Source organism: Macrobrachium nipponense, chromosome 23 (assembly GCF_015104395.2).
Source record: "Macrobrachium nipponense isolate FS-2020 chromosome 23, ASM1510439v2, whole genome shotgun sequence".
NCBI lineage: Eukaryota > Metazoa > Arthropoda > Malacostraca > Decapoda > Palaemonidae > Macrobrachium > Macrobrachium nipponense.
The window spans coordinates 9311660-9327374 of NC_061090.1; the positions used below are offsets into that span (position 1 = coordinate 9311660).

Here is a 15715-nt window from a genome sequence, read left to right on the forward strand (position 1 = left end):
TGTATCAGACCAAATTATCGTACCATACCTCTTCAAATTATCGTATTTTTATTAGAATTATCGTACATTTTTCATATTATAATATAGCTGTATTTCATCTACAGCAATATATCTTTATATCTATTAATGTAAGGCTAAATAGAAAAATTGTGATGTCATTTCTATTTATTGCTAATAATGAAAAAAAAAAATGATAACTTTTCTGTAGGTTGTACAAAGTAGCCTATTTAGTACTTCAGTGATTGTTATCGTCATTCTATATCACCAATGTAAACTTTAAAAAAGAAAAAAATCACAACTAACATGAGTATTGCTTTAAGAAAATTGCCAATTGTTCTTAAACATCACATTACAACCCCATTACAAAAACAAAAACAAAAAAAAAACAAAAAAAAAGAAATGCAGCAAAATCATATAATTGTTTACTTTCAATTCTTCACTGATAGCCATTACTAATCATCAGTATTACATCAATGAAAATGAAATGGAAAAATACGACAAAAAGATCACTGTTAATAATCCTCAGTATTATCATCATGAAAAACGAAACTAATAGATCAGTACTATACTGTTTATGAAGGACTCGCTAATTGTTCTTTATCATCACACAGTAATAACAATAAAAACGAAAAATATGTATACAGGAAAAAAAATTACTTCACTGCCTTCCTTATTCATCATCCTTATCATCACCATCAAAGTAGAGAGAGAGAGGTACATATTTGTCTGTTACCTTTCCATATCTTCTTTTTTGCCTTCTGCTCCTTTTAAGCTTTACTTATTTTCAGGCGGCGAATGACCTTTGGGTGCCTTATAGCTTTGAATCTTCTAAATTTCTTTAAGTTGACGAAAAGGTTCAAATTATCGTACATTTCCAGTAATTATCTTACATATATCGCGAATTATCGTATATCGTACGCTCGTTATCGTTTATCGTACAGAGGGTCAAATTATCGTACTTGTACGATAATTATCGTACGTCTGGGAACCCTGGTTGAAAGTGGAACTTGGACAGTCAGACACAGCAGCAGCAGCAGCTTACGAACGTCGTCTCTAACTTTATGTCAGGGTTGCCAGCTACCCTATTCTACGAAGAAATAGGTCCGTTGATTTTTGAGCAAAAAGAGACTCTCAAGCTGGATTTTTAAATAATGTAACTGACCTGGCAGTTATATACATAGCTATATTCTCTGACGTCGTGACGTCACGACAGACTTTTCGAACTCGCGGCAATCGCCGACCCATCGGTCAGGTGATCGTTACCTGTACGCCCTCTAGATAGTTACCTGGAAACCCCATATTTTTTCTGTCGCCCAAGCCGGCAACTTCGTTGTTGTGGGCTCCTCGATAGGTTTTCGTACTCGCTAGAGTCATCATCGTTGGGTGAAGTATTTTATTGGCTTTCGCTGTTGTTGACTTGGATTGATTTTGGATTGTTTTTGGATTACTCAATTAACAATGTCGGACTGGGAGTTGTGTATAGAGTCTGCTGTAAAGGGGGGTGTAGGGTTAGAATTCCCAAAGCTTCTCTTGACCCCTCCCCACACACTTTTGTGTGAATTGTAGGGGTAGAATTTGCACTTTTGAGAATAGATTGTGATGAGTGCTTGATTTTGGATGATAAGGAGTGGAAGGAGTTGGACAAGTATGTCCGTAGCTCGAGAGAGATAGAATTAGAAGAACTAAGAGTTCCTTTCCCGTTCATCAACGAATCAGGAAGTGGTAGATATCCCATAGTTTCCTTCCCCTGCTCCTTCTGAGCGTAATTTTAGTAGAAGTATCAGCTCCCGAACCTGTCTCCGAGTCGGGGGCGAAGGACTCTACCTTTGCAGGTATTCAAGCGGTGCTTGAAAAAATGGGACAACAGATTGCCTCTCTTACTGAGCAGGGCAATCGCACTTGGACTGTCGTAAGTGCTTTAAGTGCAGGTGCTAAGTCAGTGTAAGTGATAAGTTTAGTGTTAGTGACAGTGTAGGAGGGTGCGTCCGATCGGTCCTGTCGCGCTCCTAGACCCAGACCTCTTACAAGCTCCCGGACCCATGGGAGACGTAAAGTCGAAAGTCTAAGGGAGGCGAGGAGGCTCTAGTATCCTCCGGTCGGGCGTGCCCTCAAACAAACCTGCTGACGCTTCCAGAAGACAGCCGTTAGAAAAGGCGCGTCGAGTGTGTTTTGGTTCGTCATCCGATGACGTCTCCCCGCGTCGAGGATGGCGACACTCTACTTCCTCTCGTCCTCTCAAGAGGAAATTACCTCGTGTTTGTGAGGTCTCATCAGATGAGCAACTGCCGGGCTGCAGTCACTGGAGTTGTCTCCGGAGAAGTTTTCGTCATCGGAAGCCTCGCCAGCTAAACAGAGCAAGACCAGCGCTTTCGATGCACGCTCCTCTTCCTCCTGCTACTTGGGAGGATTTACCTAGGAAGCTTCCTACCAAGCGTCCTCAGGAAGCCTTAGAAGGATCGACTCCTCTGGCTGCGGTTCGTGTGGGCGAACCTGACGAGTTACCCTCTCCCTCGAGAGACAATGAAGCCAAGAATAAATATGCTGCAAGATATGCAACAGCAGCTGTCTGTACTTACGGAAAAAGCTGCAAGAACCCAAGCGTCAGTCTGACGCCCCGGGAGTGATGAAAACTTCGCGAAGCGTCAACCGCCAAGAAGAACACAGACAAACCAGGACACTTCGATTTACTCGGACATGACGCTTCCGAGCGTGACGCCAGCAGCGCGTAAGAGCAAAGAGCGTGACGCCAGCGCTCCGTAAGAGCAAAGAGCGTGACGCCCAGCGCGCGTGAGAGAGAAGGACGTGACGCCGACGCTCGTAGCATGAGCCTCGGCGGTTTCTGGTGCCAAGGAACGCATCGAGACCAATGACGCTCCGGCTTTGGCTTTAACTACATCATCCGATGCAGAACGAGACAGAGAGAGACCTTCGGAGATGTTGGAGGTAGTTTCGGAAGAGGAGACGAAAGAACAAGTTCCTCCTTCCGACTATAAGACACTTATGCTTCTGTTTCAAGAGCTTTTTGAAACGGATTTCAAGCCCGCAGCACCTCGTTCTCCCCTGTCTCAGTTCCTTTGTGGAAGAACCCAGAATAAGACTACCTTTACTAAGATGGTTCTTTCCATTTCGGCCAAGAAAGCGCTTGCGAAGATGAACGACTGGATGAAAGAGAAAAAGGAGCGAGGCAAAACTGCTTTCGTTTTCCTCCTGCAAGATTGGCTTCGAAATCCAGCGTTTGGTACGAGACTGGGGAAGTTTTGGCCTGGGAGTACCTGCCTCCTCCAGGCAGACTTCTCCAGTATCGTCGATGCCAATCGTAGACACGCCTTATCAGCAGCGAAGGTGATGTGGTCGATGCAAGAGTTCGATCATTTACTGAAGGGCGTGTTTAGAGTGATTTGAGGTCCTGAACTTGCTAGATTGGTCTCTGAGTGCTCTTGCCAAGAAAGTGGAAGAGAAGGATTCAACGGACATTTCTAACCTTCTGAGTGTGATGTCTTGTATGGACAAGGCTTTACGTGACGGAACTAATGAAGTGGCAGCGATTTTCACGGCAGGAATCGTGAAGAAAAGGTCCCTTCTCTGCTCCTTTACAGCTAAAGGGGTCACACAGGTACAAAGAGCAGAGCTTTTGTTTGCCCCCTTGCGAAATTTATTTCTTTTCCACAGGAGATTATTAGAGATATTGCCACTTCATTGACTCAGAAGACCACACAGGACCTAATATCGAAGGCAAGCCAGTGGGGTTTTGCCTTCTTCGTTTGCGACCAAGAGAGGCGCGAGAGAGAAAACAACACAAACAGTTTTTTCGAGGAAAACAGCCCGAGGGACGTCGGGAAAACTTCTAGAAAGCCCTCCAGAAAAGGTGGCAAGCTTCCTTCCAAAAGAGGCCATGATCAGACAGTCCCTTCACACACAAATAGGAAGCCAGGCTTTCTTTGTTTTGGGAAGCCTGGAGAGAGAGAGGGGCGGACAACTGGACCCTTCAGATACTAAGGGAGGGCTACAGATCCCTTTTGTTTTTACGCCAAACCTCCATAGTTTTAGATCCCCTCGACTTAACAGCGAATTACAAGGACAGCAGCAAGAGATTTGCGTTAAAATAAAAGAACAAGTAGAGCTTATGCTCTTAAAAAAGGCGATAGAACCTGTTTCACCCCAAGAGAATCCGGGGTTCTACAATCGACTGTTTTTGGTACCCAAGAGCTCGGGAGGATGGAGACCCGTTCTGGACGTCAGTGCTCTAAACGCCTTCGTCGTGAAGACGAAATTCACACGATGGAGACAACGCAATCAGTGCTATCGGCGTTGAGACCGGTAGTGGATGGTCTCATTAGACCTACAGGACGCTTATTTCATGTCCCCATCCACCCAAGCTCTCGGAAGTACCTCAGGTTCTTATTCGAAGGAAGAGTATTCCAGTTCAGGGCTCTTTGCTTCGGGCTCAGCACAGCGCCACAAATATTCACAGCTATTATGGCGAATGTAGCCAAATGGCTACACGAAGGGGGGATCCGCATTTCTCTTTATCTGGACGATTGCTTTCTCAGGGCCAACTCCAAGAAACAGTGTCTGGAGGATATGAAAATAACCCTGAATCCTAGTACGGGAACTAGGGCTAGTGGTGAACCTGGAAAAGTCTCACTGGAGCCCTCTCGCTCGATCATTTATTTAGGAGTTCTGATGAACTCTCAGGATTTTCGGGCTTCTCCCTCCCAGAGAGACAAGACCGATGCCTGAATCGGGTGCAGGAATTCCTGGGGAGACAACAATGTTCGGCGAGGGAATGGATGAGTCTTTTGGGGGACCATTTTCCTCGATCGAACAGTTCGTCTCACTGGGAAGACTGCATCTCAGACCTCTGCAATTTTACCTCAACAGAAATTGGAAAAGGAAGGAACAAAAGGCTTTCAGACACCTTCCCAATTTCAGCAGAGGTCAAGAAAAGACTTGATTTGGTGGCTGGATCCAGCGAAGCTGGGAGAAGGAGTTTCACTTCAACAATTGAATCCACAGCTAATACTGTTCTCAGACGCATCAGACCTAGGCTGGGGAGCGACTCTGGGGAACAGGGAAATTTCGGGAAGATGGAGCGAAACCGAAAGAAATTGGCATATCAACAAGAAAGAGCTGATGGCAGCTTTTCTAGCTCTTCAGGCATTCGAGGAATGTGTGGCAGGCAAAGTAGTGGAAATAAGCATGGACAACGTGACTGCTCTAGCGTATGTCAGGAAACAAGGAGGCACCCACTCGTTTTCTCTGAACGAGACAGCCAAGAATCTGTGCTATGGGCAAAGGACAGAAATATCGTCCTCCACGAGATGTTTGTACAGGAGAATTAAATGTCAGAGCGGACCTCTTGAGCCGGAGAAATCAGGTCCTGCCAACAGAATGGACTCTCAAGTTAGAGGTATGCGAATTACTATGGAGGTTATGGGGGCAACCTTCCATAGACTTGTTTGCAACCAACAAGACAAGGAGGATGCAGACGTCTGCTCACCGGTGCCGGATCCACAAGTCGGTAGCAGTAGACGCGTTCCTCATGAACTGGGAAGGACTGGATCTGTACGCCTTCCCTCCCTTCAAAGTGATACACAAAGTATTAAAAAAGTTTGCGCAGTCGAAGGAAGCAGAATGACCCTGATAGCCCCGTACTGGCCGACGCGAGATGGTTCGCAGAGATGTTGCATGGCTAGTGGAAGTTCCAAGAACCCTTCCGTTGCTTCCAGATCTGCTCAGACAGCCCCACTTCAAACGGTATCATCAGAATACCCGCGCTCTTCAGCTAACTGCCTTTCGGACTGTCGAAAAGCTCCTTAGAGCTAGAGGCTTTTCGCGAGAGGCAGCTAAAGCTATCGCCAGATCAAGAAGGGCTTCGACCATCAACGTCTACCAGTCGAAGTGGGAGGATATTTAGAAACTGGTGTAAGGAGAAGAAGGTGTCCTCGTCAACACATGTGAGCCAGATCGCAGACTTCCTTCTTCACTTAAAACTTAAAGTAGGTCTAGCCACTACTACAATTAAGGGATACTACGAAACAAAAGACTGAACAACTACCAGGATGGAATCTGGATGTAGTACTAAGGTTTTTAATGTCTGACAAGTTGAGCCGATCCAGGAGAGCTCGTTCAGGAATTTAACCAGGAAGACACTTTTCTAGTCGCTCTCGCTACTGCAAGGAGAGTAAGCGAGATTCAAGCTATGGACAAAAGAGTAGGAATTGGTAGATCTAAAGCGGTTTGTTCAACCACTTTAGGTTTCTTAGCCAAGAATGAATCTCCTTCAATCCTTGGCCTAGGTCTTTTACGATTCCCAGCCTTGGTAGATTTTGCAGGTCAGGAACGTGAAAGACTCATTTGTCCGGTAAAAGCATTACAGTGTTATCTGCACAGGTGCAAGGACGTTAGAGGGACTTTTGACAACTTATGGTGTTCCGTTTAAAGATCCCAAAAAGGCCTATGTCAAAGAACGCTTTAGCCTTCTTTATTAGAAGTGTGATTCAAGAAGCTCACACGGAGGGCAATGAAACGCTTTACAAGGCTTTAAGGAGGTAAAGGCCCATGAAGTGCGAGCAGTCTCGACGTCAATGGCGTTTAGAAAGAATCAGTCCCTTAAAGCCATTTTAGACGCGACATACTGGAGGAGCAGCTCCGTATTTCTTCTTTTTATCTGAAACAAATAGAAACGGTATATGAAGACTGCAGAACCTTGGACCCGTTCGTAGCCACTGGCTCGGTGTTGGGTGAAGGAGTTGATACCTCTAATCCTACATGTTAGACCCTTGATGTTATTTTATGGTTGTCTGTTGAAGGTTTTAGGGGAAACCTTCAACAGTCTAGTGTATATGTGTTGTCTTTTCAATCTCTTGTATGCAAGGATTGGATGGTTAGGTGGTCTTTGCCTGTTTTAGCCCATGTCAAGGGCATGGGTGGTTTTGTCGAATAGAGGTCACGTCCCGTCCGACACCCCTTTGAGCTCATCAGCTGCACAGGTCACATCCCTTAGCTGGAGCTCCTAAGGAGAGCAGACCTAAAGAGGCAGTATCGTCAAGTCAGCTTCCTTAGCAGGTAAGAATCTTTAGTTACCTATCAAGTAGTTACCTTACAACGATGTTGCTGTCTCTGACCCTCCTCCAAAGGTGTCAATCAGCTATGATATAACTGCCAGGTCAGTTACATATTTAAAAATGATATTTTTATTTTAAGATAAATTTTTAAATATACTTACCTGGCAGTTATAAATACACAAAACCCCCCACCTCCCCTCAAGAGACTAGAGGGCGAGAAAATATGGGGTTTCCAGGTAACTATCTAGAGGGCGTACAGGTAACGATCACCTGACGCGATGGTCGGCGAATTGCCGCGAGGTTTTCGAAAAGTTACTGTTCGTGACGTCCACGACGTCAATAGAATATAGCTATGTATATAACTGCCAGGTAAGTATATTTAAAAATTTATCTTAAAATAAAAATATCATATTTAAGCGAAACAGAAAACGCTAAATATATAGATGCGTTGTGTCGTCAGAACACTACCATACAACGGTAAAAGATAAATCGGAAAACTCCTGAAAGGCTGCAGGGAGTAACGATTAAATGTCCTTAAATATAGAACAATAGACCTCTCGGTTGCCATCCGAAGAGGTAACTACAGCCAAGCGGTGTAATGACTTGAACCAACCAGTAGTAAAACTAACGCAAGGCAAAATATTTTATTATATCACAATAAAGTTTGTTCATACTTATGGCAGCATATATATAGCTGAATTCGGAAATACAGCTACATATATCTGACAGGCAAGTTTCATGAACAAAACTTAGAGAATCGAAGCAGACAGCTCAAGCTTTTTATGTTATTGGACATAAGCGTTCATTGACGTAGTCTACAAGTCTATTTTCTTGTACGAGTCTGCGAATGACGAATGAGAGCTCTTCCGAATCTTGTCAATAAGAGCTTATTCGCTTACGCAATATCAAGTTAAAGAGTAGTTTGTCAATGAGAACCAACCCATTTACGGGACAAAGAGATATTTTGTCAATGAGGGATACCCACTTACTTGACAAAACGATAGTATATTGTCAATGGGGAAAGTCACTTTGGGGAAAAAAAAAAATTGACAAAACGTAATCCAGGAAGTCGAGCATTATTTTTCCGATTCCCGTCTCAAACGAGAAAGGGGCAAGAATCCTGTTAAGAGACAGGGCTTACGGCAGGTAGAACGACGATGTTCAATTCGGCAGCGTAGTCCCGACTAGAAACTAACAAAATCTATCATCTGAAAAACCCTTTCAGATGGGCTAAAAAGCTTGCAAAATTATCCTGGAAGAGGAAGAAACTCTCCAACCAGCTTCCTCTCCGTATCACAACTAATGCCTGCTAAAGCTTAAAATTTATATTGGCAGTGGTGGCAAAGGAAGTCCTGTCCTTGCGGCTTTCCTGAAGAGCGTCCTTTGATGAATGCCTTTGCAAGAATCCTACTGAACGTCGCCGAGACGTCGAGCCTTTACATAACCCGTAACTGCCTTATCGCAAAGTCTTGACTGCGGTAGAGAAAACGAGATCTTCCCTTGAGCTTTCCTTAACTCCATCCACCTTTGCGAAAAGCAATATAATATTGACAGAGACCTCTTGAATTCACGAAACCCGAGGTCTTGCTGGGTTTCGAAGACGAAGTTGTCTGTCACTTTAAGCTTCACATTCTTGAGGCTCAAATCTTAAACAAGAGCTTGAAGTTGAAGAGTTCAACAGAAACGTTCAGCCAGGAGACAAACCTGGCGCGCGCTCGGCGTCCATTTGCGAGGGATGCTCGGCGTCTGGGCGCGCGCTCGGCGTCCACTGGCGAGGACGCTCGGCGTCCACCGATGGCCGCGCCAGGCCTGGCCGTCCATCCGAGCGTCCCGTTCAAGCCGAGACGTCAGAAAAGAAGGCGTGCCAGAAAAGCGTCGCTCCTGACAGGCGTCAAAACAAGCGAGAGAAACTGCCTTCTTTTTCATATTTCTCGGTGGAAAGACGTACACGTGATCAGGACGACGTCGCTTCTTACTTCTCAACTGAAACGCATAACGAGAGAGTGAGGGGACTGAAGCGTCCTCTTCTATAAATCTCTATTTAGAGGGCGCGAGTCCTTCGAGATTCGTGCACGTGCACGATCTTCCGCAGCCTGGGAAACGTCAACAGGTCCTACCGAAGGGGACGCCAGATCGATGTGGGTTCCCCGTGACCCTCCTTCGGCTTTCGACATGCCCTCTCCCTGGTCCTGGGAGTCCGACAGAGGTCCAGCCATAGAGGCTTATGGGGGCGGATCTGACGTTTCCCTCCTGACGAGAGAGAGGACGTGAAGCGTCCTCTTCTCTAAAGCTTCTTAGAGGGCGCGAGTCCTTCCGAGAGCTCCAACCCTTCGCGCGGGGGAGGACGCCTCGGAGGACGAGAAGCAATCCTTCAGGATTCGTGCACGTGCACGAACTTTGGCAGTCTGGGGATTTTCATCAGAAACTGCCGAAGGCACGCCAGATCGGTGGGGGTTCCTCGTAACCCTCCTTCGGCTTTCGACATGCCCTCTCCCTGTGGTCCTGGGAGTCCGACAGAGTGGCTAGACCTAGAGGCGTTATAAGGCCGATCTGACGCACCCTCCACTACACAAGGGGCACTGTCACTGCACTTAGCCACTTCACTATTGCTCTCTAAAGCAAGCACTTTCGATTCTAAGTTACGAATCGAAAGAGTATAAGAGAAAAGGGCAATAACCTCTACAGACACTGTTTTAGGGCCCGAAGGCAACATTACAGGCTTAGGAGTAACAACTAAACAGAAGTAGCACTCTTCACAACAATGAAGGAGAGCGATCACCTCTCGCAGACATATTCATAACCCGTAGGCCATACTATAGGGTTAGGCAAAATAAAGTCTACAGGAAGGTTAGGCAGGTTCACTTACCCTGACTTTTGTTTTACTGATTAATTGCGTACATACGAATCATAACGTCTTCCTTGCGGAATTGGACAAAGTCTCACTCCTTACATGACAAATCTCAACAAAGAAGCAAGACCCAAACCCCTCGTGCATCCAAGTGCTGGATCTACCGAAGCTTTCGGTAGCCACACCCCTATCTTTGCAGACAAACCCCCTCTGAAACTAGCCTAACTAGATTCAGATATCTTATGCAAAAATGAATCAAATTCAAATCAATTTAAGATAGCGTATGCCTAGCCACAAATCCAAGTAAATAAATCAAAAGACAATTAGGATACTTAGCGGCAATGAAGTTTCCAAAATCCTAAGGAACGGACAGGGTACTGAAAACAGGGTCGTTATTTCAGCACCGGCGACAGAACAGAAAAATTATGAATAGAAAATGGGAAGGTTCCTGATACCCGCCTCCCAGCGGCGGGAAATGGGTACTAACCACCTGGCCGACCCAATGCGTGTGTCGGAAGTTTTTTAAATTCTGTCGACTTCAGAAAATACAGCTATATATATATCTGACAGGTAAGTTTCATGAACAAACCTGAAAGTAAGGCTGCATTGGTAATACAAATACATATGCGTACATCACATTGACTAAATTTAATACATGACTAGCAGATGCTCACTGTTGCTTGCATTTGCTTGTGCCCATAACTGTACCATACCCATACCCATACCCTTACCCATATCTATCATAACCATACCCTTATACATATCTGTACCATACCCATACCCTTATCCATTCCATACCCATATCTGTACCATAACCATACCCCAATACTCATATCCATACCATACCCATACCCATATCCATTCCATACCCATAGCCATATCCATACCATACCATACCAATACCCATATCTGTACCATATCCATATACCCATATCCGTAACCTACCCATACCTGATACCCACCGCTAAATTAACTCTACTAACAGTGAAATTAACTCTACTAATAATAGTCAGCAAATTATAATGACTTCTTAAATCTGAAAGACTCCAGGATCCTGGAGCCTTTAGAATTCCCAGAAGCCTCCGGACACTCTCTCTCTCTCTCTCTCTCTCTCTCTCTCTCTCTCTCTCTCTCTCTCTCTCTCTCACAGAACAGCCATTAATTAATATAATGATAGATTCTTGAAAACGTCTTCACAGCTCTTGAATCCTTTGAAGTAGTCATCAGCTCCTGAAGCATTCCTGGAGAATCGCCCATTGGATTATAACATTTTATATTCTTAAAGACTCCAGGATCCTGTGAAGCTGTCTTCAGCTCCCAAACAGATTCCTGTTAGGTCTGCATCCCTTCAGGGAAGAAATCCAGAATCTATCTTCAGAATCATTTCTCCCACCTCCTGGAGAAATGCCCATTGGAATATAATGTCTTCTTAAATCTTTGGAATTCCCATAAGTCTCTCGACACACGCAGACACACACACAGAAACTTTGATAAAGGGTAGAAATAAGAAAAAATAAATGACTTGGATTATATATTAATATATAAAAACAATATACAGTATTATTTAAAATGATCTTAGTTTTCATAAACAATGGTTATATTCTTAACCTCCTCCTTGCCTGCGGTGGAGTAAAATTTGAACTGGGATTTAAGTCGTCATACGGTTGCCTTTCTTCTTCAAATGACCACTTACAACATCCTGTGGGGTAGTCCGGTGCTATATCCATCTCCTGTTACATAAAAAACAGTTCATTTCATTACAATTTCCTATTTTGGAATGTATAAATACATTTTAAAAGAATCAACACAAAGTGCACATGAAAAGGATTGCCAGAGTATATTTTGAACTTAGCAGTTTTGTTAGGACTAATAAATGAAGCCAGCTGCTTACATTTCCAACTGCTTGAGAATTCACTGAACACTATTTTTACTATTCTGAGTTAACCAAAACTTTATTCTGGACATGCCAAAAGGTCAGTAACTTACAAAGTAAGTTTCCACAACACAGAATGACTACCAAAAGAAAAAATGTTTTGTCATATCACTTAATGATCATAAGATTTAACAAACATACTTTCTCAGTCTCTCAAAATCTCATTTTCTTGCATAAAACTAAAGTCAAATCTCCTTGCCATCACAGTCTGGGCTAAATATATATTAAGCACACCCTTACACTGGACTAAATTTAAGGATGGCCAGTTTAAAAAAAAAACTGATCAATGGAAAGAGGAAGCTATGCTTTAGAGCTGTATCGGATATCCACATCCGCATCCACATTAGCATTGTGAGCAACATCTGCAGTTTGAAACAAACACCCCCTGCTCAGTGTTCAATATACGGTAGTGCCTCAGGTTACGAAATTAATCCGTTCCGATCTGCCTTCGTAACATGTTATTGTTATAATACAATTAAGTTTGTTCATACTTACCTGGCAGATATATATATAGCTGTATTCTCCGAAGTCCGACAGAATTTCAAACTCGCGGCACACGCAGTGGGCGGCCAGGTGGTAGTACCCATTCCCGCCGCTGGGAGGCGGATATCAGGAACCATTCCCATTTTCTATTCATATTTTATCAGTGCCACTGTCTCCTGAGGGGAGGTGGGTGGGCACTTAATTATATATATCTGCCAGGTAAGTATGAACAAACTTAATTGTATTATAACAATAACATTTTGTTCATGAAACTTACCTGGCAGATATATATATAGCTGAATCCCACATTCGGATGGTGGGAAGAGACAGAATAGGATTTGTAGGAAACTTAAATTAAGTAGATGATATACACCTTGGTTCCTCACCTGTTAGCAAAGTAGACTCTGTGATTACTGTCACTTCAGCCTGCTTGTGCTTAATCAGAGTTGCCAGCCAGGTGGAGACCTGTAGTGCTGGTGCGCTCTGGATGCTCTGTCAACGGGGACGTGACCTCAATGTGACAAGAGCATAGAGCCATACAAATGAGGGCAACGAAGCAACTGACCACCACCTGACCAACTATCCAAGACCCCTGAACACTAAGCTAAGAGATGGGAGGTCTTCACCAAAGCCTCACCACAAACCAAAAAACACAACAACAAAAACTAACCTAAACCTCCAACTAAGGGATAGGGAGAGAGCTACCTTCAGCCCCAAGACTGTGTCTGCAGAAACGTATGGCCCAAGAGAACAACAGTCCTCGTATATCGTTCTCACATCTCTCAAGTATGTGAGGCGAATACTGAATTGCTCCTCCAAAAGGTGGCGTCAAGGATGTCCTTGATCGACATGTTCCTTTGGAAGGCAAGCGAGGTTGCTACAGCTCTGACCTCGTGAGCTTTCACTCGCAAGAGGCTCAAATCGATCTGTGTGGAAGACGAATGAGCCTCTTTAATGACGTCCCTCAGAAAGAACGCCAAGGCGTTCTTGGATAATGGTATATCGGGTCGTTTAACCGAACACCAGAGATTATCTGAGGGACCTCGTACTTCTTTAGTCTTGTGGACATAAAACTTTAGAGCCCTGACAGGGCACAGGACTCTCTCAGGTTTCTTGGCCCACAAGGCTTGTCATACCCTTGATTTCAAAGCTCCTTGGCCAAGGGTTCGACGGGTTTCATTCTTTGCTAAGAAAGTGGGACTCAAAGAGCAGACAGCATTGTCCCCTTTGAAGCCCACTCGCTTACAAATGGCCTGAATTTCGCTAACTCTCTTCGCCGTCGCCAGAGCAGTTAGGAAAAGAGCCTTCTTCGTCAAGTTCCTAAGAGACTCTTCATGTAGAGGTTCGAAAGGACTCGACATTAACAGTCTAAACTGACTAATCCAAGTTCCAAGAAGGAGGCCTCGCCTGAGGTATCTTGGATGTCTCAAAAGATCTCAGGAGATCGTGAAGATCCCTGTTATCAGACAGGTCTAGTCCTCTGTGTCGGAAGACTGCCGACAGCATACTCTTATATCCTTGATGGTCGGGGACAGCCAGCTTCTGTACATTTCTTAAAAATAGCAGGAAATCGGCTATCTGGCTCACAGAGGTAGTGGAAGAGGAAATTCCCTCCTTTCTACACCATGCCCTGAAGGAAGCCCACTTCGACTGGTAAACAGCTCTCGAGGACGTTCTCCTAGCATTGGCGATCGCCTTTGCAGCTGCTTTAGAAAAACCTCTCGCTCTGGCCAACTTTTCGATAGTCTGAACGCAGTCAGACCCAGAGCGGAGAGGTTTCGGTGATATCTTGCGAAGTGGGGCTGTCTGAGTAGATCTTTCCTCCAGGGCAACGTCCTCGGAAAGTCTATGATGAAGGACATTACCTCCGTGAACCATTCCTTCGCGGGCCACATCGGGGCGATCAGGGTCAACCTCGTCCCCTCCGATGCCGCGAACTTCCTTACTACTTCCCCTGATCTTGAATGGCGGGAAGGCATACAAGTCCAGGTTCGTCCAGTCCCAGAGCAGAGCGTCTATAGCGACTGCTCCCGGATCCAGCACAGGGGAGCAATAAAGAGGCAACCTCTTTGTTCTCTACGTCGCAAATAGGTCGACTAACGGACACCCCCACAGTCTCCAGAGCTCTCGACAGACGTCCTGGTGTAACGTCCATTCCGTCGGCAGGATCTGATCTTATCGGCTGAGAAGGTCTGCTCTGACGTTCTGGACTCCTGCGATAATCTCGTCAGGATCCTTATCCGTCTCGCATCTGCCCACAGCAGAATCTCCCTCGCTAAATAAAAAAGAGGACGGGAGTGTGTACCTCCCTGCTTCTTTAGGTACGCCAGGGCTGTGGTGTTGTCCGAGTTGACTTGGACTACTTTCTCTGCAACCTTTTGTTGGAAGAACTGTAGCGCCAGAAAAACCGCCGCTAGTTCCTTTACATTGATGTGCCAGGACACCTGTTCCCCCCTCCAGGTGCCTGACACTTCCTCCCCTCCCAGTGTTGCTCCCCATCCCGACACCGAGGCGTCTGAAAACAACACTAGGTCTGGGCTCAGAAGCTTTAGGGACAACCCCTCCCGAAACTTCCGAGGATCTAACCACCATCTTAGATGGTTCTTCACCGATCTGGTGATGAAAAGGGTCGCATTCAGATCCTCTCTGACTCTCCATTCGTCTGCTAAGAAGAAAAACTGGAGAGGTCTGAGGTGTAGTCTTCCCAGGGAAACAAACTTTTCCAGCGAGGAAAATGGTACCCCAGCAGACTCATCCACTCCCTCGCCGAGCAAGCTTCCTTCCCCAGGAAGGCCGAAACTCTCTCTAAGCCTTGCAGCTGTCGTTCCTGGGACGGAAACGCTCGAAAAGCCACTGAATCCATCTGAATCCCCAGATACACGATGGACTGTGTTGGGGTCAGATGCGACTTTTCGAGGTTGACCAGAAGTCCCAGGGACTTCGCCAAGGCCAACGTGAAGTGAAGGTCCTTCAGACACCTTTCTTCTGACGATGCTCTGATCAGCCAATCGTCGAGATACAGGGACACTCTTATTCCTGCAGAATGTAACCATCTCGCTACGTTTTTTCATGAGCATGGTAAATACCATCGGAGCCGTGCTTAAACCGAAACAAAGAGCTCGGAATTGCCAAACTTTGTCCCTTAGCATAAACCTCAGAAAACTTTCTTGAAAGAGGGTGGATAAGCACGTGAAAGTATGCGTCCTGTAGGTCCAAGGACACCATCCAGTCGCCCGGTCTTAAGGCTCCTAGAACCGACTGAGGTGTTTCCATCTTGAATTTTTTCTTTTCTACGAAAAGATTCAGGCTGCTTACGTCCAAGACTGGACGCCACCCGACGACTGCTTTGGTACCAGGAAAAGTCTGTTGTAATATCCTGGTGAC

The 15715-nt window shown here is 45.3% G+C and overlaps 1 protein-coding gene across 2 annotated transcripts in view; it reads right to left on the reverse strand.

The window, feature by feature from the left end:
* Positions 1–11429: 11429 nt before the first annotated feature.
* Positions 11430–15715, reverse strand: part of LOC135198581 (phosphatidylinositol N-acetylglucosaminyltransferase subunit A-like) — a 65148-nt gene continuing 60862 nt past the window's right edge. For both annotated transcript variants that reach the window (XM_064226311.1, XM_064226302.1), the window contains one exon: positions 11430–11645. In XM_064226311.1, the coding sequence (XP_064082381.1) occupies positions 11633–11645 (13 nt within the window). In that variant the 3' untranslated portion in view covers positions 11430–11632. The remainder of the gene's footprint in view (positions 11646–15715) is intronic.